Genomic DNA, 24,447 nt, shown 5'->3' on the forward strand with positions numbered 1-24,447 from the left:
AACAATGGGAGGTTTGTATTCTTGCGAAAACTGATCTACGAACACTGTTAAGAATTTGACGGTCTTTCCTGCAGCTGATTGCCTCGAATTAGTGGCCCGAGAGTTGCTCCCAGGAAATCTGCCTTTGCACAGGTCCCTGGGAGTTAGTCCCATTGAACAGGGAGAGGATTACTCTCGGGGGAACGTGAGTTGTCCATTGACTCTCCGGAATCCTCCTATTGGGCTAGCCCCATTGTTGCTGGAACCCAACTCCCACGCTTTCTGGGGCTGCTGGGAAATTTAAGTTGCGCAACATCTGGTGGGGGGGCGACAGGGGCATGGGTGTAGCCAAGGGGGGCAGGGGGCAGCTGCTTCCAATCAATCATTCCATCAAATTATGTTCTGCCCCCCCTTAACAAAAGCCTGCCCCCCCAACCAAAAATTCTGGTCATACCCATGGGCCAACTAGAATTAAATATTTGGGGGCCCAGGTAAGCCCCGCCCCGCATAATCAATCACATGTGGTCACGCACACCAATTGAATTGAAATGCCCATCAACTTGGCGGAGGACCCCTCAAATATTTTATGGGGGGGGTGAATCCCCATTGACTCCTATGGGGGGGCGGGGAGGCGCCTAGGTTTCCCATTCCTGGCCTCGACGGTTCTGAGGAAATGAACGCATGACATTGCTCAGGCCAGTCGTCCATAAAATACTTTATTGAAATAAAATCAATATCTTCATGTTAATGAAAACCGATTGTAAAAGGCGTCTGTCTGTCGAATAATTTGCGGGACCCCCAACCCCACCCCACCCCGTGTCTGAGACAGCGAAAGAAGAAAAAGAGCCCCCCTTCTGCCCAAATCCTTCTCACCCAACGCCCACCCAGCGCGAAGGCGACGTTTTCCTTACGTGTGCACAACAGGGACGGAGGCGGGGGCAGTTCAAACGCGCAGTAAATACAACGGATTCAACTGAGAATAATAGTCCACTAACCATTTTGCCACCCATCTTCTTCCACTCTGCAGCTTCTGAAAAACAAAGTCAGTAGCGCGCCCCTCGTCTGTTTTGTGCGCCTACTCCTCTTTACGCATCAGGCAATCCACTTGGTTTTTAAAGAAACCACGTACGCGCAAGCGAGCGCCTCAGCGAGGACTAGTCGATTGGCAAGGCGCACAAGCCTGCAGTTCAAGCCGTAATGGCTGGAGGTTCCAACAGGGCGCGCGCGGATGCGAGAGGGAGGATTTCGAAGGCGTCGCGGATCCAGCCTCTTAGGCCACTCAATGGAGAAGCAAGGCGCTTCGGCCGCGGCCGCCTTTGCAGTACCGTAAGTCTCTGTGTTGCAAGGCACTCCCGCCGAGAGGCCTCAGCCTGCGGCGCGCCGTTATTCCTCTTGGCTGACTTGGCAGGGGGAGCCCATGCTTTCCGCTTGTTTCTCTGCTTCCTTCGCTCGCTCTTGCTCGGTCAGCTGCTCGCTGGTAGGAATGGAGTTTTTCTTCGGGCGGCCTTTGGGCTTCGTGGGAGATTCGAGGCCTCCGCCTTGCAGAACCTGCAAAAAAGAAAAAAAGGGGGGAAATCGGGAGAAGAAAGCAAGAAGGCCCAGAGAATTTAATCAGCTGGGGGGCGGGGAATTACAGGCTTACAAGGAACCTGTCCTTTTTATTTTTTAAAAAAAGGGAAATTCAAAGTAAAAAAAAAAAGCTCCTGATTTCTAATAAGCATCGGTTCCCCAGGATTTTAACACCGACCCTGACCCTCCACCTGGCTTGTGCGATCCAGTGGGTCAACTAGGACTGTCTTGGTTTGGTTTTTTCCTGCAGAAATCCTGCGCTTTTGACAGAATCCTGGCAGGCAGAAATCCAGCGGGCGAGCCTTTCTCCAGCAAGTTGTTCTCCACGCAGAAGATCGCCTCACCTGTTGGGTTTCTACCTTGCGCAGCTGTTAAAGAAGCACCAGTCTTGTCCGAAACCGGTGGCCATCTTCAGGCAGCAAGTAAGGGTCACTCTCCTGCTGCAGAGGAGCGAGGCTAACAGAGAGGATCGCCTTGGCTGCTGGATCTGTGCACTCACTCAGAGCACCAGTTCCTAACCAGGAAAGATCCGTGCTGGTTTGTTTTATAGGAGTACTTCTGCTTACAATTGGAGCTTCTCCAGGAGTTTAGATCAGGGGTGCCTAACCTGTGGCCCTCCGCATCACATTCTTAGGTATGCCTGCTCTAAAATAAGCCCTGGGTGAACAAGCACAGGATTTCCGCCTAAAGGACGCTGCAAAACGCCCCCCTGTTTTTGCCAGATGATGTCTGACGGATGCTTGAGGCCACGACAAGGAAGAGACGCTCACTCCGTAAAAGACAACCGCACTGCAATCCTGTACAGGATCCACAGGATTTCTTCCCAGTAGAATTTCCGGGATGGTGGACCTGTGGCCTCCCAGAGGTCGCTAGACTACAATTCCCATCATTCCTGGCCATTGGCCATGCTGACGGGGGCTGATGGGAGTTGGAGTCCTATGAGCCCTGGAAGGCGTACAAGGCTGCCGCTTTCTTCATAACTACTGCGCACAAATGCAATTACAATGTGCACTGCCAGTACTAACTGTATTTGCGCGTATCAGCCATGTTACTTTGGTGCTGCTTTTCAATACTATGGTTTAAGTTCTGCACTGTCCGGGTGTTTTGACTACTTTGGGTTCCTTTGGGAGGAAAGAGTGGGATTAATATTTATTTAATTGACTGTTTCGATTTAAAGGTGAGGTTTTTCTAGAACGCTGCGCATTGCCCTGCGCTCTTTCAGTAGGAAGGGCAGTATGCAAACACAATTAATGATGATGATTATTATTATTCCTTTACACTTGCCTCTCCAGCTTTTCCTTTCCTCTGGGTGTCTCCGCAAGTTGTCTAATGTTCCTTTGTAGTGCTCCGCGCACACCGATGGAATAAGACTAATAATAAATCACCGTGAATGTGTGTCAGGCCCCACTTACTTCAATGAGTTTGTTTCCCACATTCCTGTTGTGAGAATCGGGGTGTACGTAAGATCGATCAACTATCTATCTGGACTTTAAAGTTGCGGTCAGGATCAGAGTAGGAGAGACTGGTTTTAAACAGCCCAAATTCAACCTGACATCATCTCGTTCAAGTTCCACGTGAGGAACAGGACAGCCTCTCCGTCCCTTGAATATCCCAGGCAAGGTCTTGTTCTGGGATAACAGCAGGTTGAAGGCATCGGTGTGGACAAAGCTGCACCGATTACCATCCCGTTAGAACGCCACATTGAAATCCACGAGTAATCCATGGGTCTATCAATCCCACAGATCACCAGTGTCAGGCTTGAGTCCTTCTTATACATCATGGGACCGTGGAAGTGGGGTCGACTGGCTCTCCCCTGCCAATAGTACGTTTTGCCCGGGGAAGCCCTGAAGATTTGAGTCGGGTTGGACCAATGGCAAAGGTACAATCTTTGACTGTGCCACAGTCCAATGAGATGGGCCCTATCGCTTTCCGTAGTGCTTGTTCCGGGCGCTGTATACTGCAGTCCGAGTTGGACTACAACTCGCATCATTCCTGATCATTAGCCATGCTGCCTGGAACTGATAGGAGTTGTGGTCTAAAACGTCTGGTGGATCGAGGTTCTCCACCCCTGGAAGGAGCCTTTTCTGTCTGCAGCCTCAGGAAATCTGCGGGTTGGGGTGCGTATTACTTTTCCTGCAGAGGAAAGGGTTGCAAATGACTAGCATTTTCTTTCCTTTACGGCTGGGGTGGATGCATCCAGGTCACACCGGTACTTGGAGACAGGCAGGAGGAGAGAAAACAAACCTCTGCCATTATATAAAGATGAACGGTACTGGCGCCTTCTTTCTCCCTTTCCTAGGAGGTCAAGAAAAGCCATTTGGCTGGGACAGTGTGTTTTTCAGCGGTTGCCTAACTAAGTACGTGGGGTGAAGGGGGGGGGGGCACACCGATTTAAATGGTTGAACTTCCAGAAAGCACACTTACTATTTTCTTCCATTTCATTCGCCTATTTTGGTACCAAGTTTTCACCTGTAGTTGACTCAGGCCCAGGGATTCCGCCAAATCTATCCTACAGGGAAGAGAAGAGAGGGCGCACGTGGCTCGAGATCTCTATCTCCAGATCCTCCTTCCCTTGCGCGCAAAGTGCGCCGCTATCCACTCACCCTCCCTTTCCCTCTGCGTCCACCACCCACCCTCTTTAATAGGGTCAGGACCTCTAGTTCTGGGAGCGCAGCATTTCGTATATAAAGTGAGCAAATATGAAGACCCTGAGAGGTTGGCTCGCTAAAGAAAAGAAATAAATAAATAAGCAATTTATCAGGTCCGTCCAGGGAGCTTCATGAATGATTAGTTATGTGGTCCTTTTCAGAAAGAAAGGTTATATATACCTATCTAGTATTCCACACTGCAATGTCTGGTGCATCACCAATAAGCAAACCCAAAATGAGCCATATTTGCAAGCTGGGGGCCTCAGTACCCTCCTGCGCACACAATTAAATCTTGCAGTGATGTGGGAAACCACCCTCGGTGCTGTCCTGCTGGAGAAACGGCGGCCAAAGGAAGAATGGACTCATTCCGGGTTTGGACCCCCATCCCCATTGTGGGGAAGAAGGGTTCAGCGGGGGTCGGAGGCTTGCCCAGGTGGGGTCGTTCGCGGAGGGCCTGCCCCATTACCTTTGCGGACTTTGAGCTCTGGTGGGGACTGGGGGAACAGATCCTGACACCTGTAAGAATCCGCGGGGAAGATTTCCCGGGCTGGCTTTCTCGACGTGCGCTCTCCCTCTCTCTTTTGGCAGGAAGGCAAGCCGATAGGATTCCCCTCACCCACCCCACAAGGATCCCTACCACCGTGTACTGTCCGGGGGGGGGGGCTCTAACTCCCACTCCCAGGGCTCCCGTTTCCTCCCTCTTCCTGGGCGAGGGCCCACCTGTCGGGCGTGGAGAGGTATTTCTGCTTCTCGAAGCGCTTCTCCAGGCCCATCAGCTGCAGCTCGGTGAAGACGGTGCGGCTCCGACGGCCTTTCTTGGCTTTGCCTCCCGCCTCCGGAGTCCCCGGCTCCAACTTCCCGCGGAGGTGCAGCTCGAGGGGCAGGTGAGGAGGCCCCGAGCCGCCCTGGAGCCCGGAGCCCGCCGCTAGCAGCGCCGAGCTCAGGCCTGAGCAGCCCAGAGGCGCCAGCGGGAACTTGAAAACCGCCGCCTGCTCAGCCTTCAGCACCGCTGAAAACAAAGAGAGAGAGTTTGAGAGTCAACAGCCGGGTGGGGGGAGAGAATCCTCGACGACCAGCCCGCCCCCGAGATAGCAGCCAAGCTCTAGCACCCTTGCCCACTTCCGAGATAGCAGCGTTTGGAAGCAGGAAAGCGTCAGGACAAAGATCCCGGGGAAGAAAGTTTGTTGCTGCGCCTGGCAGATTCATAGGCTCGGTACTCTCCGGCCACTCTTCAGAGGATTTTTCCTTACCCACAGACAAAAGAAGCCTTGTGGCGCTTTAAAGGGGAGCAGATGAATTATGGCTTCCCGTGGCGCACAGAGGTATTGTCATAGGAAGAACCCTGCCGGATCAGGCCGAAGGCCCAGATAGTGCAGCTAGCATCCTGTACCCAGAGTCGCCTTAACCAGGAGCAGGACCTGAGTACAGCAGCAGCACTCGCCCCGCTTGGGACGCCCAGAAACTGGTATTCGGGCATACCACTTGGATCACTATAAATCTGCTCTCCACAAAGATATTTACTGCAAGGACTGCGCTGGGGCAGACAGTGCCCTTCTAAGACCTCGCTAGGTTACAACTCCCACCATGTGGCTGGCTGGTTATTAATAGAGTCCTAAGACAGGCCTCTAAGGTGGTAAAGAAGCTAAGAACCCGCTGAGATCTCGAATCGCTTGATCTATATATGTATTTCCTTTATTTGCATGTCAACTTTTCTCAAGGGAGCTCTGGGTGACCTGCGTGGCAGGTAGGTCCCGCATTTCATCTCCCCACCCAGGTGAGGTAGAATATTAGAGTCACGGCCTCCAGATCACCGAGGAAGCCTCGGGGAGGAGCGGGACCTGCACTCAGAACCTTGAGGTCTACGGTTGCGCTCCTCCTGCTGCTGCTCTCCCTTCAACTCAAGCTGGCAGGACGAAGCTGGATGTGAACGGGGAGTCTCTTAGCTAGGAGGTGTCCGAGTGCCAGCCAGGAGGAGGCAGTGGGTGGAAATAGGAGCAGCTGGGGTTTATAATAATGAACGTATTTACTTGGCAGTTAAGACGCATTTAACTAAACTGCATTACTTCCGAGTAAACAAGGTTGGGATTAGACTGCAGGAGCGCGGGAAATCGTGCAGCGCGATCTTTTCCTTCCAGGCTGATTTAGGATTAAGTCTAAGCGTGTCTGATTCTGGCTTAAAGGTGAATAGGGGCAGGTTGCACGATTTCTCGCGCACTGGCTAGCGATACTCCCGCAGCCCAATCCAGCCACTCGGAGGTTTACTGGAGGGCGCTGGGAAGGAGAGCCGAGTAATGAGAGCGCCTCTTAAAGTGCGTCTAGATCCAAAGCGATTGGGTATCGAAAGTGGAGGTGGGGGGGGGTGAGAGCAGGAGAGATCGACAGGGAAGGATTCCTTTCCTGTAAGTCCCATCAGCCATCCTGCCAATTTTCCATAACTAAACTGGTTTAACTTTCGATCCTCAGCTGCTGTATTTATCCGAAAGCCATTTCCAAGGAAACTAGCGCCCTGGTGACTTCAGTGGTTTTGCCATTTCAATCGTAAACAAATTAAATCGAAACTTCCATTGATTATGACGAAGGTGAATTAGGCGCTTCCTGTGCTGTAAATAGACGTCGATGACGTCAGTCGAATTTAGGTAACGTCCTATTTGGTAATACTTTGATTATGGGACTTACTCGCAGGTTGCGCTTGTTTGCATGTTTTTAGGATGGCACTACCACCGTAAAGCTTTAAGACAGCGGCAGAAATTGACTTCTTTGAAAATGTTGCCGTTTTATTCAGCAGCTTGTGTATCTAGCATTCTGCTCCCAGTGATCATATTTTATATTTAGTTTTCCCTGAAGAGCAGTAGAACATATTCTATCGTTTGGAAAGAAAGGAAAATTTGCTGCTGCTAAAATATTTACAGTATTTTCGAATCATATGAGCATCAGGAATAGTTTTTTAAAATAAATAAATAAAGAACATTGGAAGCACAATATTAGACAAAACAAGTCCCTTCGATTTTACCGAAATTTACTTTCAAGCAATGCGTCTAGCAAATGGGTGAAAATCTTTTCTTAAAAGAATTCAAGACACTACATGCAGTCTGTATATACTGTTGCTCAAAAACTATTTCCATGCTTGTGGAAATCTATTTAGTGAAGCAGGAACTCCGTATTTCCCATAAAACAGGTAATAAATAGAGATTGATATATAGCCTACTGCTCTGATTTTGGAAAGTCTTTTGTCTAGCAGCTTATGAATAGGATTTTAAATGGAATCTAAATTTATTCCACTTTCATAGGCCGATTCTCAAGGCAATGGAAATGTAACCCGATATTTAGATTAAAGCTAGATTCTCAAAACACACTTATCTAGGAGTAAATGCTACTGAAGTCAATGGAACTTACGTCTGAGTAGACATGTGTAGGACTGAGCTGTACATAACATACACATTAATTTGCATGCAAATACATTAAAGGGCGTGTCAATCAAGCTTCTAAGCCAGCATTTTCCTCCATAATGAAAAAGTGAAAATAGAATAATGAAAAGATGTAAACAACTTTTACTAGATTTGAGACAACCACTGTTTAATGCAAAAACATCATAGCTTACACCCCCCCCCAAAAAAAAAACACCCAAACTAAACCAAACCAGGGACAGGATCCAAACATAATTAAGCACTGAGTGGAGAGAATTCAACATATGCTTAAATCTTCACCCATTAAAAGTAATGGCATGCAGTGTTCCACTCACCGCATCCATCTATATCTGTACAGCACCTTCCTATGCGCGTTTACTCAGAAGCAGCCCCCATTGAGTTCAATGAAACTACCTTCCCTATCAAGCATGCAGAAGAGACCTGCCGCCTTCAGTGATTTCCTCGCAAAACCGTGGAGGAATTTTTATTCGCTCCATCCAGGCAGGAGGTCATTTTTGGGGTACTTTTTCATCTTGCTGAGCAAACTCTAAAGGCGGCGGTACATTTGCATCCGTCTGAGAGTTACAAATTCATCCGCACTCCGCATACTTTGGGGCGGGGAGGGGAAAGGTGCTGGCAGCGCTCGAGAGCCAATGCATACAGGCTACGGGGGGGGGGGGTCAGTTAAAAATAGACTAAGACGCGAATCGTTTATAATTTCAGATTTCTTTCCTTGGTAGAGTAGAAAGAGGCTCCCCAATGAGTGCCATGTGAGCAGCTCTCTTGGACCCACGGGCCCCTCTCCGCGCTCCTATTTTCTTCAGCCTTCGATCCTGAAAGGTGTCAAGAGTGTGGCGCTTCACTCTAAAGGGCGAATCCCTAGCGCGCGCTCCAAGTCCTGGCGCGGAAGCGAGAGAATCCTCGCGTCTCTCTTTTGGAACATCCACGACGTTTCTCTCCAAAAGGGACTCTCGGACCCACCCTACTTCGGCTTAAATCGAGGCGCAGCGGCTTCCTGCTTGGCAAACCGAACCCATTCCGCCGCCTTTGTTGGTAGTTCAGTAGGTCGAAGGGTCTTGGAGGCAATCGGATCACCCCGCAGGGAGGACGAGCAGATCGAAACGCGCCGGCTGCCACCACTGGCTGGTTAGGCGTTTGCGCGCAGCGTTTACAAGGATCTAGTCCCCGCGGAAGAGGCCCCAAAATAAACAGCCGACGTGGGCTCAAATGCGCACCGTTTACCGGGCCAGCATGTCCTACAGGGAGGGGTCTCTTGGTTTTGTTTTAGAAAGCCCATCCTGGGCTGCTTTCTCTAACGGTGGGACAATTTCCTCCTACAAAGAGCTACCCCTAGGCAAAAAAAACTCCAACCGCAGATGACCCTCTGATGGCCGGGGGAGCTTTATCGGATCCGAATTCCACTCCTGACATAAAATGAGGCCTAAATGATCATTTCTGAGGCCAGTGTTTGAAGACAGACATATTCAAATAGAAAAGGGGAGGGCGTGTGAATTCAGCGCGCAGAACACTTATGTAAACTTTTCTTTTTGGCAATTCCGTTGCTATCTCCTGACTCTGTTTTGAAGACCCGTTGGCAATCGTGTTATGCTTGTCTTAATCGTAGGCCTCGTGCGAAGCACTACCCGGCTAAGAGAAAATAGCTGGATTTATAAGGCTATGATCCTTTGCATATAAGCCCCGCTGGGCTGATGTACTCTGTAAATGTGCAGAGGGTTATGCTGTTAATCTGCTTTTTGTGCGCCCTCGGATCCTCGTTAACATTTTGTGGCCTATCCCTTCCCCTTCCCTGAAGTCATGGGAAATATAGATAAGATATATTATACATTTTCCCACCGATCGCTCTGTTATTGCATGTCAATTCAGGATTTTTTAAAAAAGCAAAAGAGGCTCGGTCAAACGCAGCCCCATGAAAGGCCTTTGAAATCGATGGGCTTGGTCCCGCGTCAGCTCAGCGCTCGGGGAGGGATGCAAATTTGTTCAGCGCTGGAGTCCGAAAAGGGAACCGTTTTGCACTGAAGAGGGAAGAGAAAGACTCTCTCGGAATCCTTCCGGCTTGAGAGCCTGGTCTGTGCAGGCCTCTCTCACACACACAGAGCTCCGCCAATAAACTGTAAGGTTTACGCGTCTAGCCCCACCTGGTTTCCAAGCAGATTGCAAAAGAAGAGTAAGTTTGGTTCTAGAAGGCCCGGGTGGGGAACCAGGGGAAAGAAAACCCGTCCTCGGATGAAAAGGGATCTTCTCCTACAGAGAAATATCACACACACGTTTGTCATGGAGGCGCCATTTCAAGTTTGGGGGCACAGCAAAGAGATACCGGAAGGCGAGAGCAAGACTGCAAGGTCCAAAGGCCCGCTCTACAAGACGGAATGGCACGCAAAGGAAACATTTTACGCATTTGGATACGGTTACTTTGAAAACAAAACAAAACAAAGCAATACCACTCGTAGAAACATGGGCGCTTGATCTAATGCTGCTGAGGACAGCGGGGTGGGGGGTTGGGGTGGGCCTGAAACGGCTCTCCCTCGCAAGAAGGTCCGTTTCACTCCCCACTTGCATTGTAGGGGGTTCAGGGTCGCTCTCTTAGGGAGCAGTGCGCTGCCACGCGAGGACCCCATTTTTGGAAGAATCCTTCCCAGTTTTTGGTGCTCTGGAGGTTGACGACTGAGCCGTCCTTCATCGAAAGCTTGGGGTTGGTCCAATCGGGCGTGAAGCGAAGCGGAACACCCACCCAGCGCCCAAACTGGCTCCCTCCGCCGGTTACCCGGGAGGAAGAGGTCCTAGACCACAAGGGAGTTAGTTCGGAGCAACTAGAGCTCAATACCTTTCCCCTTCGCCCCTCGCGTCCAGGCCGCGGCTCTCGCGGTGCAAGCCTCGACTCTTTCCCTCCATGCCATTCCGCAGGATCTTGGGATCTTTTTATTGCAAGACCCACCCATAACACCGGCTCTGCTATCTCCGCCAGCGGTAGATTCATCTGGACACAAGGGAGGGGGCGGGGGTGTCAAAGAGAGGCCCGATCCCGTCCCAGTTTACTCCGAAGTAAGTGTCACCGACCTCAACGGGCCTTCATAAACCAAAACGCGTGTCCTCCCCCCTGCACCCCACAGCCCCAAAAGCTCAGGGAACACAAGACTGCAGCCTTAAATCCATTCCCTTTCCTTTGATGCCATGCCAGTAGTAACAACTGCTTGCCTAAAGGCATCAAATTAAATGGGTTGTGGATCGGGTTGTTTCCTTTCGCCTTGCCTGGACCCAGCACACGCGCGCACGCCAAAACTCTGAACTTACTTATTCAAACTGATCTACATGGATCGGAATAAGAATCTTCCGAATTGTGTTATTTACGGGTATGGGTGGTGGGACACGAGGGCCCTCTCAAAGACAACAAACTTGCATCTCCGTTTCTGGGGGAAAGTTAATTAAGTAAAACGAATCAGCACCACGAAGCTTACGGGAGATTACTCCCTAGTTTAGTGTATCAAGGACGGCAGTCGTTGTGTCTTACTGCAGTCTTACTCGAGAAAAATCCCCACTAACGTAAGACTTTGCTGTGCCACAGGCCCGTCCATTTCTTGAGCTACAGCTCTGGCGTGCCAGCCCTTTGGGGAGCGGGTCCCCTAGATTTCCACGGAACGAAAGGCGCGCGTGTCTTTGGGGATCGCAGCCAAAGATTACCCGAGGCCCTGATCCGTGAAGCCTTAGCCATGTTCGACCGAGATCTGCTCCCTTTGAAAGAGGTGGGACTTGCCTCGACTTCTCCATACTTGGGGGGGGGGGGTCGGAGTGCTGAAACCCCCCCGAGAGCAGAGTTTCACTGTCCCTCGCGCGCCACCTCCCTGCCCCCAAGGCACCCGCCGCCCCCTCGGCCAAAGATGGAAGGAGAAGCAGATCGGTGGAGCTTCCAGGCGGGGAGAGTTGACCTTGAGCAGGGAAAGGGGGAAAAGCAGCGTCCAAGCAGCTCTTTGCGCGCGGACAAAAGAAGGTCCACGTCTATTTATTTCCGTTTCAGTCCCCACCTTCCCTCTCCAGGGGGGCAGCCGAGCTCTCCCCCCCACGTCCCACAAACAGCTCGATCCGGGGAGGGACGGGATTCGGTTCACCCACCTGCCCACAGACCTACCTAGGGGGCTGTGGTAGGGCCGCGCCGAGAGCAGCGCTTTCACGCCGAACTTGAGCAGCTCTCCTGCCGGGGCAGAGCCCTTGGCGTCCGGGTGGTCCGTCAGGATCTCCTCGATCATAAAACTCCGGTAGCGGTGCGATCGGTGGTCGACGAAGGGGTCGGCGGGGAAATAGTGCGCGGCGGCGCCCAGCTCCAGCGGGTGCTGCATCGCTCTGCGCGGCCCCCGGGAGCCTGGTCCCTCCTCGGCCCGGCTCCGCTGCGCAAAACTCAGCGCGACCTCTCCCCGGACGCCTCTCCTTCCCGGACGCGCGCAGGCCTGGCGGAGGCAGAGACCATCCTGGCGGCCTCGGGGCGCCAAGCCCCTTCTTCGAATCCCCCTCGGAAGGAAGCAAGGCGGGGCGCGGCCGGTCTCCCCCGAGGGCCGCCCGCGCGTCTGGCCGCAGTCGCCGCCGAGGACCTCCCTGCGGAGTGAGGCCAGGCAGCCGAGCGCGCCGCGTCCGCTTGCTCGAAGGCGCGGCCTCCTCCGAGGAGCCCCTTCTCCTTTCTCCGCCCCAGCGCCGCTGCAGACAACAGCCTATTATAGGGCTGACGCGGGCTGGAGCGCGGAGGGGAGGGGAGGGGAGAGAGAGAGATGCCGGAGATGAGGAGGGGCGGGTACCTGGGAAGGAGCGCTGGATCCTGCGCCAATGCAAGCAAATTAGTCTCCACGCTGGACGGCTGGAGAAATCCAAGCCGTCCTCCCGCCCCTTCCCTGTGCAGCCACGAAAAAAGGTGCATCTGCCCTACTTTGGGGGCCAACTCCGCCCGAAGTGGAAACGATTCTCTCTCTCTCTCTCTCTCTCTCTCTCTCTCTGTGTGTGTGTGTGTGACAAACACACCCCTATTCTGGGAGCACGCTGGACCCAAGGCTGCCTCGCAGTGGTATCTTCACGGTGGCTGGGAGCATGGTTACTCGCAGGCATTTGATCCAGGACCGCAGCCTGCGCAGGGCAGCAAAGCCGGACAAGGCGGCGAAGGTCCCTGTCCAACGCTTTTGCCTTTATGGAGCTAAGGCATCGGTTCTCAAAGGGTGTGGCAGGAGGGGCTGGCAAATGTGGAGGGAAGATTTTAAAAAAAGAAAACTGCAGAATATGGATAAAGAGACATGTATTTTCAAAATCAAGCACTGCTAGAAGGTGTTTCTCAAACCCACCAACCTAAGGTATTTTTCCTCAATTAAAAATTCGGTGTGGCGCCAGCAAATTTTCATTCTGAAAGTGTGGCCCAGAGAGAAAAGTTTGAGAACCACTGAGCTAAAGCATTTTCCAGGTTCCCACCTGAGGGCCAAAGGGTACAGGAATAAAGGAAATAAAGCATCTACAGTAACCCTGAAGCCAGCAAGCAGCCCGTCCTCATTCCCACTCATTATCAGACGCAGCAAAAGGCGTTTGCTTTTGGGTCTTGTTGCAATGGTTTCTTCTTGATTCCATATCTGGGTCGATATATGTAGGCTGCTGCCGTCCTTATACCGCATTTGCCTGGGCGTAAACGTCATTCAGCTCGGCGGGATTTGCTCTTCTGAAGACACCTGGCTAGGATTACACTGCAGAAGAATTGTCATCCCAATGAAGGAGATTTTAATGACAGCTTCAATCAAAATAGCAACCAGAGCCCTTTGCTGGGTCTCTGATTCTGAAAGAAACACAAAGCAAGGCGTATACTGTATGTGGCTCTCGAAAATGCTGGGCTCACACATAATGATCTAGGCCTTTATTCTTTCTGTAAATAGGAATTATAGGACCTCAGTACGTGCTGCTGGAAGAGTGATCAACTTAATACAGATCTCATGTACCGAATGTATTAAAGTTCACTTGCAAGCAATCCGTTTTCTGTATTCCTTAGCAATAGGCCGCTTAGGTAACTGCCCCTGCAATTTTATGCGTGCCTATCCTAGAAGCAAAAGCAGCATCTGATTAAGTGGACTTCTCGTGCCCTCGGAAATGGGTTAATGCTTAGGATGCTACGTGACTCTTTGCTCATTCGCTGCAGCAGCAGCAACAAACTGACACAGCTAACCCACTGGAAATAGTTACTCGGGTGAAGACAGTGTGGAGCTGCAGTCCTTAGAACGACTTGCCTCGGAGCAGACGGGCTTAGGAATTGCTAAACTGCAGTCTTAGGCTCACTTGTCCGGGAGAAAGTTCCATTTCCCTCAGTGGGGGTTGACTTCTCACTAGGCGCTAGAAGTTTGCACGGTCGAGTCTTGCAAAAAAGCAAAACTGAGTAGGCCCCCATAATTAAATGCGTCCAAAGGCCGTAGCTCAGTAGAAAAGCATCTCCAAGCACCGCAGGGAATAGTCGCTGTCTATAACCCTGGAGAGCCACTGCCAGTCAGTACAGACGATACTGAATTCCATGGACCAATGATCTGACTCAGTAGAAGACCGTTTCCTCAGTTTGCCGGGAGAATTCCGCAGATGAGGCCGACCAAGCCCCTCTCCAGTTGCAGCAATGGCGGAATCATCCGCCCTTGAAAGAAATCCCAAAGGAATTCATTCGGCCTTACTTCGGAGTAATCAGAGCAGGATGAGCCAGTGCTTCGTTTAGACGAGACGTGCCAAATAAGAATATCACGTTCATATCTATAAAACACTTGACTGTATATCTTTACTGTTGCCTTATTGGAACGACCTTTAGTCAACTGAGCGATTAAGAGAGTTTACCAAGAGTCTGCAGACGTTTTCTAAATACAGACGTGGAAAATCGAAGTGACCCCCTCTGTGGCTTGGGCTTCCAACATGATTTGGAGCCGGCACCGAAAACCGTCGAGAGCCCCTGGACCTTGTGAACGTATGGGGAATTGCAGCTGGCCGGATATACAGTATGTCTGAACTCCATTGACTCCGGTTCGACAGCGTCCAGGTTAATAGGCGGCTGTGTCCCGCCAAAATAAGCACGACGTCTAATAGCTTTGCAAAAGAAAATAGGATACTTAAGGCATTGTCCAGCAACAACTGGCTGATTTAAAGTTCTGGCCATTTTAACAGGGGGATTTCAGCAAGTGCTCAAAGCGGCCATGCTTACTTGGGATACCACCCTGTTGACCTGTCAGTGGGACTTACTTCTAAATCTCTCCAGCAACGCTTCAAAAAAGTGTTTAATGTTGGTTGGATCATGTCCTTATTTCGCAAGTGGAGTAGGACTTTACTGGGTTTTTTTCGCCTTTCCTGTTTTGGGAGAGGCGGGTAGTTTTGTTTGTGGCTGTTGTGCGTAGTGAAACTTAAAAAGTCAATAAAGAATAATAATACTAGCGAAAATGAACCAGGACGTAATGCCGATACGTCTCTGTTTCCTTATCGGTACTGAACGGCACCAAGCTGTCCAACCAGTGGCCTCTGTTTGATTGGCAAGGGGGCTCGTGGGCGCCTCTCCTTGAACTTGGGAAAGAAAGGATGTCCAGATTTGTATTCCTACCTCATCCAAGTTATGGGAAACCAACCCTACGAGTGACCTGGGGCCGGTTCATACAGGTGTGCTCCTTACCTGGTGTCAAGGACACAAGGACCTGCCTTCTTACAGAGGTTTTGTTTTGTTTACACAACCAGGAGGTGTATGTATTTAGTCAATCTAGCCCACTGTTGTCTGCACTGTCTGGCAGCGGCTGGCCACGGTCTCTGCTAGCCCGGAGATGCTGGGGGTCGAACCTATGACCTGAGCTAGGGCCCTTCCCCTCTGAAGGGGCCGTCGCAGATGCAACACCGCAGACAGACCTTCCACAGGGCAGTCAGATGCAGTTTCCTTCCTCGTCGCCATCAGTTCATACGCTGCCTTGGCCAAAACATTAGTTCATCTCACGCAGCTCTACATCAAGGGTAACCAACGTGGTGCTTTCCAGATGTGGTCTCCAGATATGCTCTCCTCTTCCCATCAACCCCTGGGTCAGCACTGCCCATGTTTAGGGGTGATGGGAGCTGGCAGAGGAAGGGGCATAACTTTTCGGGGCCTTAAGCATGAAAGACAATGACGCTCAATAATTTGGGTGGTGTGTGTGTGCTCACCGGCGTTAGACCTGATGGAAAAGAGGGAATATTGGTGGATATAGGGAAACATTGTAGAGATAGAGATAGAGATAGAGATAGAGATAGAGATAGAGATAGAGATGATATAGATTAGATATAGATATAGATATAGATATAGATATAGATATAGATATAGATATAGATATTACGATTTCCTCTCTCTGGCACTGCAGCTTCGTCCCCGGTTACTATATTCATATGTAGATCGCATTTGAAGGGACTCCGTTTACCTCTGACTCTCCTCTAGGCTTGCAGACATTACACTGCAATCTTATGCATATCTACTGAGCAGTAAGTCCCACGGAGTTCAATGGATCTTGACGTCCGGAAAGTGTGCATAAGACTACTTCGGAGTAAAGCGGTCATGGATGGCAGCCAGGTCTAGAAGTCCATAGCAGTACAATCAACATAGCGAAGATTTGGGGTGGATCCAGACGACCGTTTTACCTGGTGATGATATATGGTCGTCTGGATTCACCCTGAACTTCAGAAGGGTTGGGGAGTCAGGTGTGAGCTACGAATATGCCTTTTGTAGGAATGGATATAGCTAAATAATAGATACTCTCCTAGTGCCTAAATACATTCCTACACCTGTAACATCGGCTTCTCGGGATTCCTGCACCTCCAAGGCGGCTGCGAGGAGGACCTGCCCGACTCATCGGACAACAAAGGAGGCTCCTTGCTTCCGAACTGTCGTTTGGTGTCACGCGCAAACGCAATCGACCCCTCGAATCATACAATTAAAGAATCGACTACTATTTCTTAAATAGGAAGATGACAACATTATGCACATCCCCCCCACCCCCACGCAGTGAGATGTAGCGGGTGTACAAAGCAAACGCGGCGTGGGTGGGAACCACAGGGGAGAGGAAACCGAATTAAGGAAGGCTCAGAGGCTTCCCAGTGGAGTCGTAAGGTCTAGGGGCCGACGCAAGTCCGCCTCAAACTGTTCCACACAAGCAGAGGGGAACACACTCTTGACTTGGAAACTCCTTAGGATAGGGAACCCAACGCTTTTCCCAGCGCAAAGGAGCCGCTGTTCCCACAGGGCGGACCATGAGCGGAGCCAGTTCCCATTGGCACCAAGAGTTCACCGGCGAGGAGGGCAGACATCAGTTTCAACCGAGTCGATGCATGTTTAGTTCGACGGAATTTAAGCGAGTGCCATTCCCAAAACTTCGGTTTTGTTGGCCTGGATACCTCGGCTCGCCCGTTGTTCAGCAAGGTAACACATATCTAGAAAGACAGAATATGGTTGGGCAGATATTTGGAGCAAGGTGCATACAGACATGAATTGCGATTAGAATTACTCTAGATTCCACTTTGGTGGGGGGCAACTCTTCCGCTATCGACTAGTGTGTGAACCAAACTGGGAGAGGGGGAGGCATAACTGAGGCTTGCCTGTGGCAGGACTGAGACCCACAGTCGCTTTGGAGAGAGAGAGATTATTTCACAGATCCTTCATCTCCATCTATTTATCTGACTTCATGTTTATCTTGGGCATTAGCCACGTCCTCTAGGCGCTTCGAGGATTAAAATCAATAACATGTAAATACAATGAACCATCAACTCAAACAATCCAGGCAGAAGCACCATTTAGAACCAGTTTCGTTTCGTAATCAAAATAGGCCGGTGAGAAACTTCGCTTTGCTTTATGCACATTATATATATAAAACAACAACACCTTCCCAGAATATCCACAGCGGGACGGGATATAAAGAATCTCAGATTTATTACAAATGGAATTCCCGGAGATATTTCCTCCCTCCTGAGTCACCAACCACAGCCAGAGAACTTTGGGGACTAGGTAGAAGCGACTGCAGATTCGCCACAGATTTCCTCTGGAAGTCGTGGCCACGCCACCTCCCGGTACCTCCATCAATGTCTAGACCAGGATTTGAGCAAGAAAAGTGGGCAGGGAGAGCAGAATAGCGCCCGAGTACCATGTGGTTAACCTCGAAACCAGTCAAGGGAGAAATCCACCGATTTCAGTTTCCTAACCGAGTCTACTTTCCATTAGCGGCGAGAGATTGCCATGCATATACAGTCTAGCAACTCGATCCTAAGCGCATTTCCCTTGGAAACAGGGTCCACGGAAATCCCTGGCGCTTACTTCTTAGTAAACTGCACACTTTAGGAAGTGCAGCTGAGCTTCGCCTTGAGATCTGCTGATCTGGGCAGGTTCATTGAAATTAACGTAACTCACTCTGGAGGATGCGAGTTGGGGATCGAGATTGTCAGAATGTCAAAGTTTAGTCTCGCCTTCAGTGGGAGGTAAGCCTCGCTAAACCTGGACTTCCTCCTAACTCATCGCTCTTCATGGCCTCCTGAACTTCTGATCAAATATCCAAGCACCCCGACGATCAACGAATGGACTTAGAAGTTAAACGCCATTGGTTGTCATGAAATTTACTTTCGAGCGAGAGTGCTAAATATCACATCAACAGGGAATAGCAAACAACGCCGTCAACCCCCAGGAAATTCTAGTCTTTTTCCCTTCCCTTCCTTTTTTTCTTTTCTTCCTTTTTTTGTTGTTGTTGTTCATCTGAAATGAGATGCAAACACACAGAGATAAATGATATTATCATTATCATTAGTATTAGTATTACAAAACTGCATCTTTTTTGTTGTTGTTGTTGAGGACAACCTTAGGATTCACTCTCAGGGGCTGTGTGAGCACCTGATAAGGATAATTAACCACAACCTGATAACACAAAAAGATTGTCCGAAGAACATTCGTGCGCTCATGGAGGACTATTGTTGTCTTTCACTTCCTCACAGTTATGTATTTATCCTGGTTTGGCAGTCGGCCGATCCCTCAGCTCTGTAGCTCAGCGGCAGAGGACCCGTTTGACATTCAGAAGGTCCCAGGTTCAGTTCCAGGCTTCTCCTGCCTCCTTCTCCAGCTGTCAGTCAGTGACAGTACTGAGCTAAATGGACCATTTTACTCGGCTTAAGGCACTTTCCTATGTTCTCGTTGAAGATCAGCCGGGGAAATGGCAGGTTTTCTTTGGGGAGAGACACTTAGAGGAATGGAGGGCCGTAAATCAGGAATAAAACAACAGGCAAGGGCGCCAATAGGGCCGAAGAGCCTTACAAGCTGACCGTGGCGTTTCGTTATGCGCAGGCTTTTCTGGGAGAGGGTAAAGCGGGGCTAACTTCTAGGCGAGCATCCATAGCCGTCTATCTTGCGGCTTCGGGGGTCGAGAGTGGCCTCTTGCGCTGCGCAGAAGTCCAAGCCAGATCATCTCATAGAATCATAGAATTGGAAGGGACTCTGCAGATCTCATCTAGTCCAATCCTCTGCAATGCAGGAATATATGCAGCTGTCCCACCCAGGGATCGAACCTGCGACCTTGGCACTATCAGCACCACGCTCTACCCAACTGAGCAACCTCAAGGAGGTGCCAAGGAAAAGCACTGAAGGAAGCCAGGAAGAACTGTCGCTGTCTTCCGGGCCAGGGGCAGCCCAGGTGTCAGCCTTGCCAGATCTACTTCTCTCTGTGCGTGTTTTCAAAACTAAAAACCAAAGATTTACCAACCAGAGCCAGGTGGGGAAAAATACATACATTATATAATTAAAAGGGGGGGGTCCCCTCTAAGCACATTCGAATCCTTGGGAATCTCAGGCTCCAAGGCAAATGTGGCCCTCCAAGGCTCCCTATCCGGCCCTCAGACCCTCTCCCTACAACACACCTCCCATCCCACAGGTAATACCTCTGATTGGCTCTCCTTCGCATCTCCCTTGAATGTTTTTGCGTGTTTGAAAATTGTGTTTGAACTCTGAGAATGCCTCTCCTTTGCCTGGCTGCCGGACAGAGGAGGCGGTGAGAGTGCTGGTGGAAACCAACCTCCACTAGGAAAAGAGACATTTAATGTTCTTTGTTCTTCCTGCTTTCGTCTTCGGCCCCGCCCACCACGGGCATGTGGCCCCCGGAAGCTGCACAGAAGGAAATGCGGCCCTCGGACTGAGAAAGGTCCGTCCCCTCTGCTCTTTTTCCAAGAATTCGCCTACAGGACCGCAACTGAACCGAGTTTACAGCCCCACAACATTAACTTTATTCACTCCAGCAGCCTCATTTAAGCTGGGAAAATTATTTTATGGTCCTGAACTGGGAGTCAGAAACCCGCCTCGATCGACTGTACTCACCCAGAGATCTACCAGTAGGCCCCGATCCACCTTCTGCCCACCCTTTGGGAGACACAGAGACACCCTGGAGGTGAAAAGGAGAGGGAAGCGTGTAAGAAATGGAAGCTTTGAAGGAGTAAGAGGAGTTCGGAGACATTCTTTGCACTTGGAAAAAGGAGATGGGCGAAGCGACCTAACTCCGTATGCTTAAAACTAGCCTTGGACACGTTTTACTGGAAATCAGAGGAAATATTGAAATCCCTTGAGAGTTCCAATGCGTAGCAATATTGACTGCGTTCAAGTAATCTGTGTTTTGCATCGTTATTATCTATTATTATTATTTAATCGGCCCCTCTTCCACGTAAGCCGCTTTGATTTTTTTTTTTTTTAAGGAGAAAGCGTCGTCTAACGACATGCCTACCCAGAAATAAGTCTCGCTGGGTCCCAGGCAGAAGCGCAAATGACTGAGGCAGGAATGGGGTAAGATGAGTTTAAAAACAACAACTTAAGTTAAAAATAAAATAAAGAGTGAAAACTAAGTCTCTTGGGACACACTGAGACTTACTGCATGCTTGCTTAGGCTCTCAACTATTTCCTACCCATGTTTTCATCAGGCGTCATTCTCCTGTCCTACTCTCAAGGCAATTTGTACTGGCCACATGACCCGGAAGCTGTTTGTGGACAAAAGCCGGCTCCCTCGGCCAGTAAAGCGAGATGAGCGCCGCAACTCCAGAGTCGTCCGCGACTGGACCTAATGGTCAGGGGTCCCTTTACTTTACCTTTACAATTTTAGCAGCATTTTAGCTGCGGAGCCTTTCAACACAGGGCGATTATTTCATCTCCTTCACAAACATCTAATTGCATTTTCTCCTTATCCTTTTTGGTTGGTTTTGTTGTTGTTGTTTTCACTGGTATTGCTGTTGCGTTAGAAGAAAGAAAATAAGAAGTATGTCTCTGAAAATAAAATAAAAGACAAATCATTTGGAGGTCTGACTAAACTAACCCATACTATGTTGAACTCAGCGGATTTTCCATCCGAGTAAACGTGCATAAGATCTGGGTGCGCGTTTTTTCACGCACGCATAATCCAGTGTGCAGACCGATCCTGAGGCATGCCTACTGTGTCAGAGTCAAGTCCTACTGCTTTATTGATTTATGAGGGGCTTCATTTTGAGCACGCACATTTAGGATTGGGCCGTCCGGGAACTAACGCAGCCAGGTTTTTCAGGGCATTCCTTTGGATGGAAACTCGTATCCAGCGACTTTGGAATGTGCTACTATCGATCCTCCCAGACAAAACCGGTTTGACTCCACTTGGCCGGCTGAAGTGCAAGCGCAACGAGCCCCAAAGCCGGTGATCGATAATAGAAGGCTAATTGAAATGACACACCCGAAACTCCCCCCGGCCCACGCGTCACTTTCTACCCTGCGTCCTGGGCCCTCCGTGGCTGTAGGAGTTCAGGTCAGAAAAAGGCAAAAGTTAATCGGGAGACGTTTAATCTCCGTAAGGGTGAAAACCAGACATCTTTAACAGATTTATTCCTTTCGAGAAAACACTTCCTTCCTGCTTCTCCACTGTTTTTCTTTGTCCCTCAAACCCAACGCTAGAATAAAATTCGACATGAGTGTTTTTGTTTGTTTGTTTTTAAGAAAAACAATGAGCCTATTTCAACTTTTCACACCTATGAAGTTTCGAGCCCCTTTTAGGCAGGATTCTAATGCAAAGCAAAACCAGGCATTATCGAAGGCTGAGGTCCTGTGCGCACTCACTGTGCAGCGCAAGTCCTTCAGAGTAAATGCGCACAGGTTGGCGTTGCACAGTGCCTGCAGAATCCTCTCTTTTCCCACCGGGGCTGTGCGTATGTAAATGAATTCCTATCAGAATGGGACCACGCTTCTCTTTCTTTAATATATGTCACTTTTCTAGCCTTTTTACTAAGAACTCAGAAGTAACTATCTGAGTCTTAGCCTCGCCCTTTTTGCTGCCTTTGCTGAATTTTGGAACCGAAACGTGGGCTCGTAGTTTTCTCCTTCCCCATTATCTGGATCTGTCCATTTCTTGCCAAGGAAGCGTGCCTGGTTTTCTCATCAGAAACCGCTCCACATCCTGCGATTTACTGTATCTGAAAAAAGCACAAAGCTTAAGGCGAGAGCTGGAGCGCTGTCAAGTGGAACCGACCTAGGCTGCGCGCCGCTTTTCACTGAAGCTAAGAAACTCGAATTCCCGAGAGAGAGAGCGCGCTCAGGATCCGACCCTCCAGCCTTTGCAGAGAAGAGCGAGCTCAGCCCACTGGCAGTCCCTTGACGTCCTCGTCGATTTCACCCCAGCGGCTGTTGGAGAGGCGGGAGCTGCTAATCCGGACTCACTTCTTCTTCTGCTCCTTAACAGCCACAAAATCCGGCCGGACAATTGCGAGATTGCTTTCCACACACTCCCTCTTTTTCTCCTTCTTCTCCCAGAGGGCTGTTGTGCTGGGGACGCCTCCTCCGGATGACACACCCGTCTTTGGACTGGCCCCCAAACTGCTCCCCAACGACGCCCCGTGCGCCTGATGAAAATGGCCCATTTGGAACAAAAGGGAGCAATTTGCAGCCTTCCTGAAAATCCTTTGCAGATGCAAGGCAGGAGGAGCGGGCGCTGGAGAAGTCGGGCGCTGTTCCTGAGGAGGAGGAGGAGGAGGTGGTGATCCTGCGGGTGGCCAGCAGCCCCACTTCCTGGCAAGGGAGTCCTGGCTCCATGGAAACCAGGGGAAATTGCTTCCGAGTAAAGCGTGCAAGATTGCGGGTACGGGTCTGGGGCGGAGGCTCGACGGAGTCCAGACGCGGAGGAATTGCCCGACGAGATCTGGCCTCTAAGAAGAGGAATCTGCCCCAACTCGCTTCAGTTCCAGCGAAGGTGATTGCGCCGGATTACCGTCGGGGAAAGACGGAGCAAGTGAGAAATGCGGGGCGGGGGGAGATGTCCTCACCTTCCCCATCAAGACACCTCGCCGCCGCTCCTGGTGCATTTGAGCGAGGCGGAACTGGCCAGAATTAAGCCATTTCTAAACCCTGCTGGTTAACAAGATAGTTCACCATACACAGTATTTAAATAGCTCAGGTCGAAAACAATGAGATTCTTTAAAGTGCTGGACTTTGGCTGGATCGTTGCCATTTTGTTACAGAAAAAGATGTAGCTACTACCGAGCGCTCAGTTCCTTTCCCCGTTGCTTCTTCCGAGCTGCGCTTGCACCATTTACCGACAGAGAATCACACCACGCATCTTACACTCTTGATATTTTTATGTCTCCGATTATACCTCGTGTGTCCCCTTTAAAAAACAACAACAAGCGGACACAGTGCTTCTTGCTGTTTTACATTTTACAGACTTTTATAGAACTGGTCCAGTAGGAGATGAGGCAGGTCAGGTCTCGCCACGACGAGGAACTTAGTGCAACGATTCACAAGATCGTAATGTCGCGACAATTGACAGAAACATTAGGCAGAGTTAATGGCCAAGGGGCCCTACGGAAGAATGATCTGCCTGTCTTATCCCCAGCTACATCAGTGCTTAAAAGACCGATGAACCATGGTGTAGAACAATAGCAACGCACAATATCCCCCCCCCCCATTTTATTTTATTATAAAACCACATTTGAAGGGTTGAAGGTCCTCCATTCTTAGTTATACGCATTGAGAATGAGCCTTTGCAGATTTCAGTGGGGACCTCACCGCAAACTGCAGCGCGTGCTTAAGACCCAGAAAGCGAGATCCGGTTTTCCCTCTCACGCGCGCTCCTTTACGCTTACTGCCCGCCTGTTCTGGCAGTGCTAACAGGGCGGATCCGTGCTCATATTCTTTCAGGGCAACCTTGTAAATGGATGGGTGGCTCTTAAAACTGCGTACGTCAGCGTGACTAGAAAACTCAGACGTGTGCCTTACTCCGTATTCACTGAATCCGAATTAAGAGGATCCGAATTGAGTGATCACCTGAGCTAGCAGTCTAGAAAGCCACCAGGTCACTAGCTGAACTCCGCCCCCCGTCCCTTCCTGCACCCTAGAGATTTCCAGAGAACAAAGAAATCAGGGCAGGAATCGGTCGACGTGCTCTGTAAGCTCGAGGTCGCTCGATTAAAAGCTCAGCCTTGTACCCCTGGCATCAGCTGGTTGCGGGAGAAGGGACCCCAAAGTGGGCAAGAGTTCATAATCAAAGAATGTTCCATTAACTTCTCACTTTTCCCTGCACAGAGCAAATGGCCAACTCCTGCGCCCCGGGAATGAGGTGGGGAAAGTTGCAGCCCGGATCTTTGCTTTGTAACCGGCCCTTCAGGGAGGAAACGGAGGGGCTGTCCAGCAGGGGTGAAAGATGGATAAGTGGGCGGAATCTGCAACAGCAGCAGCAACAACAGCATTGTAGTTTTTTGCCTCCTTTTTAATTTAAAGGATAAGGGAGCAGGATTGGCATCCCTGATCTTAACAGAAGGGAGATGAACCCTCATCTAGGCAAACTTCTGCAAGTTTGCCGGTCAAAGCGCCCACT

At 50.2% G+C, this 24,447-nt stretch overlaps 1 protein-coding gene across 1 annotated transcript; it reads right to left on the bottom strand.

Moving 5' to 3' along the window:
- Positions 1–680: 680 nt before the first annotated feature.
- Positions 681–12,288, bottom strand: BARX1 (BARX homeobox 1). Its single transcript, XM_083428766.1, has 4 exons — positions 11,742–12,288; positions 4,917–5,205; positions 3,973–4,057; positions 681–1,527 (listed from the first exon to the last, which is right to left on the bottom strand). Exons 1-4 carry the CDS (start codon positions 11,947–11,949, stop codon positions 1,363–1,365), a joined length of 747 nt encoding a protein of 248 aa, XP_083284892.1. The 5' UTR covers positions 11,950–12,288; the 3' UTR covers positions 681–1,362.
- Between the last annotated feature and the right edge of the window lie 12,159 nt (positions 12,289–24,447).

This window comes from Podarcis tiliguerta, assembly GCF_965153285.1.
Source record: "Podarcis tiliguerta genome assembly, chromosome: 2".
In the NCBI taxonomy this organism is placed as follows: Eukaryota; Metazoa; Chordata; class Lepidosauria; order Squamata; family Lacertidae; genus Podarcis; species Podarcis tiliguerta.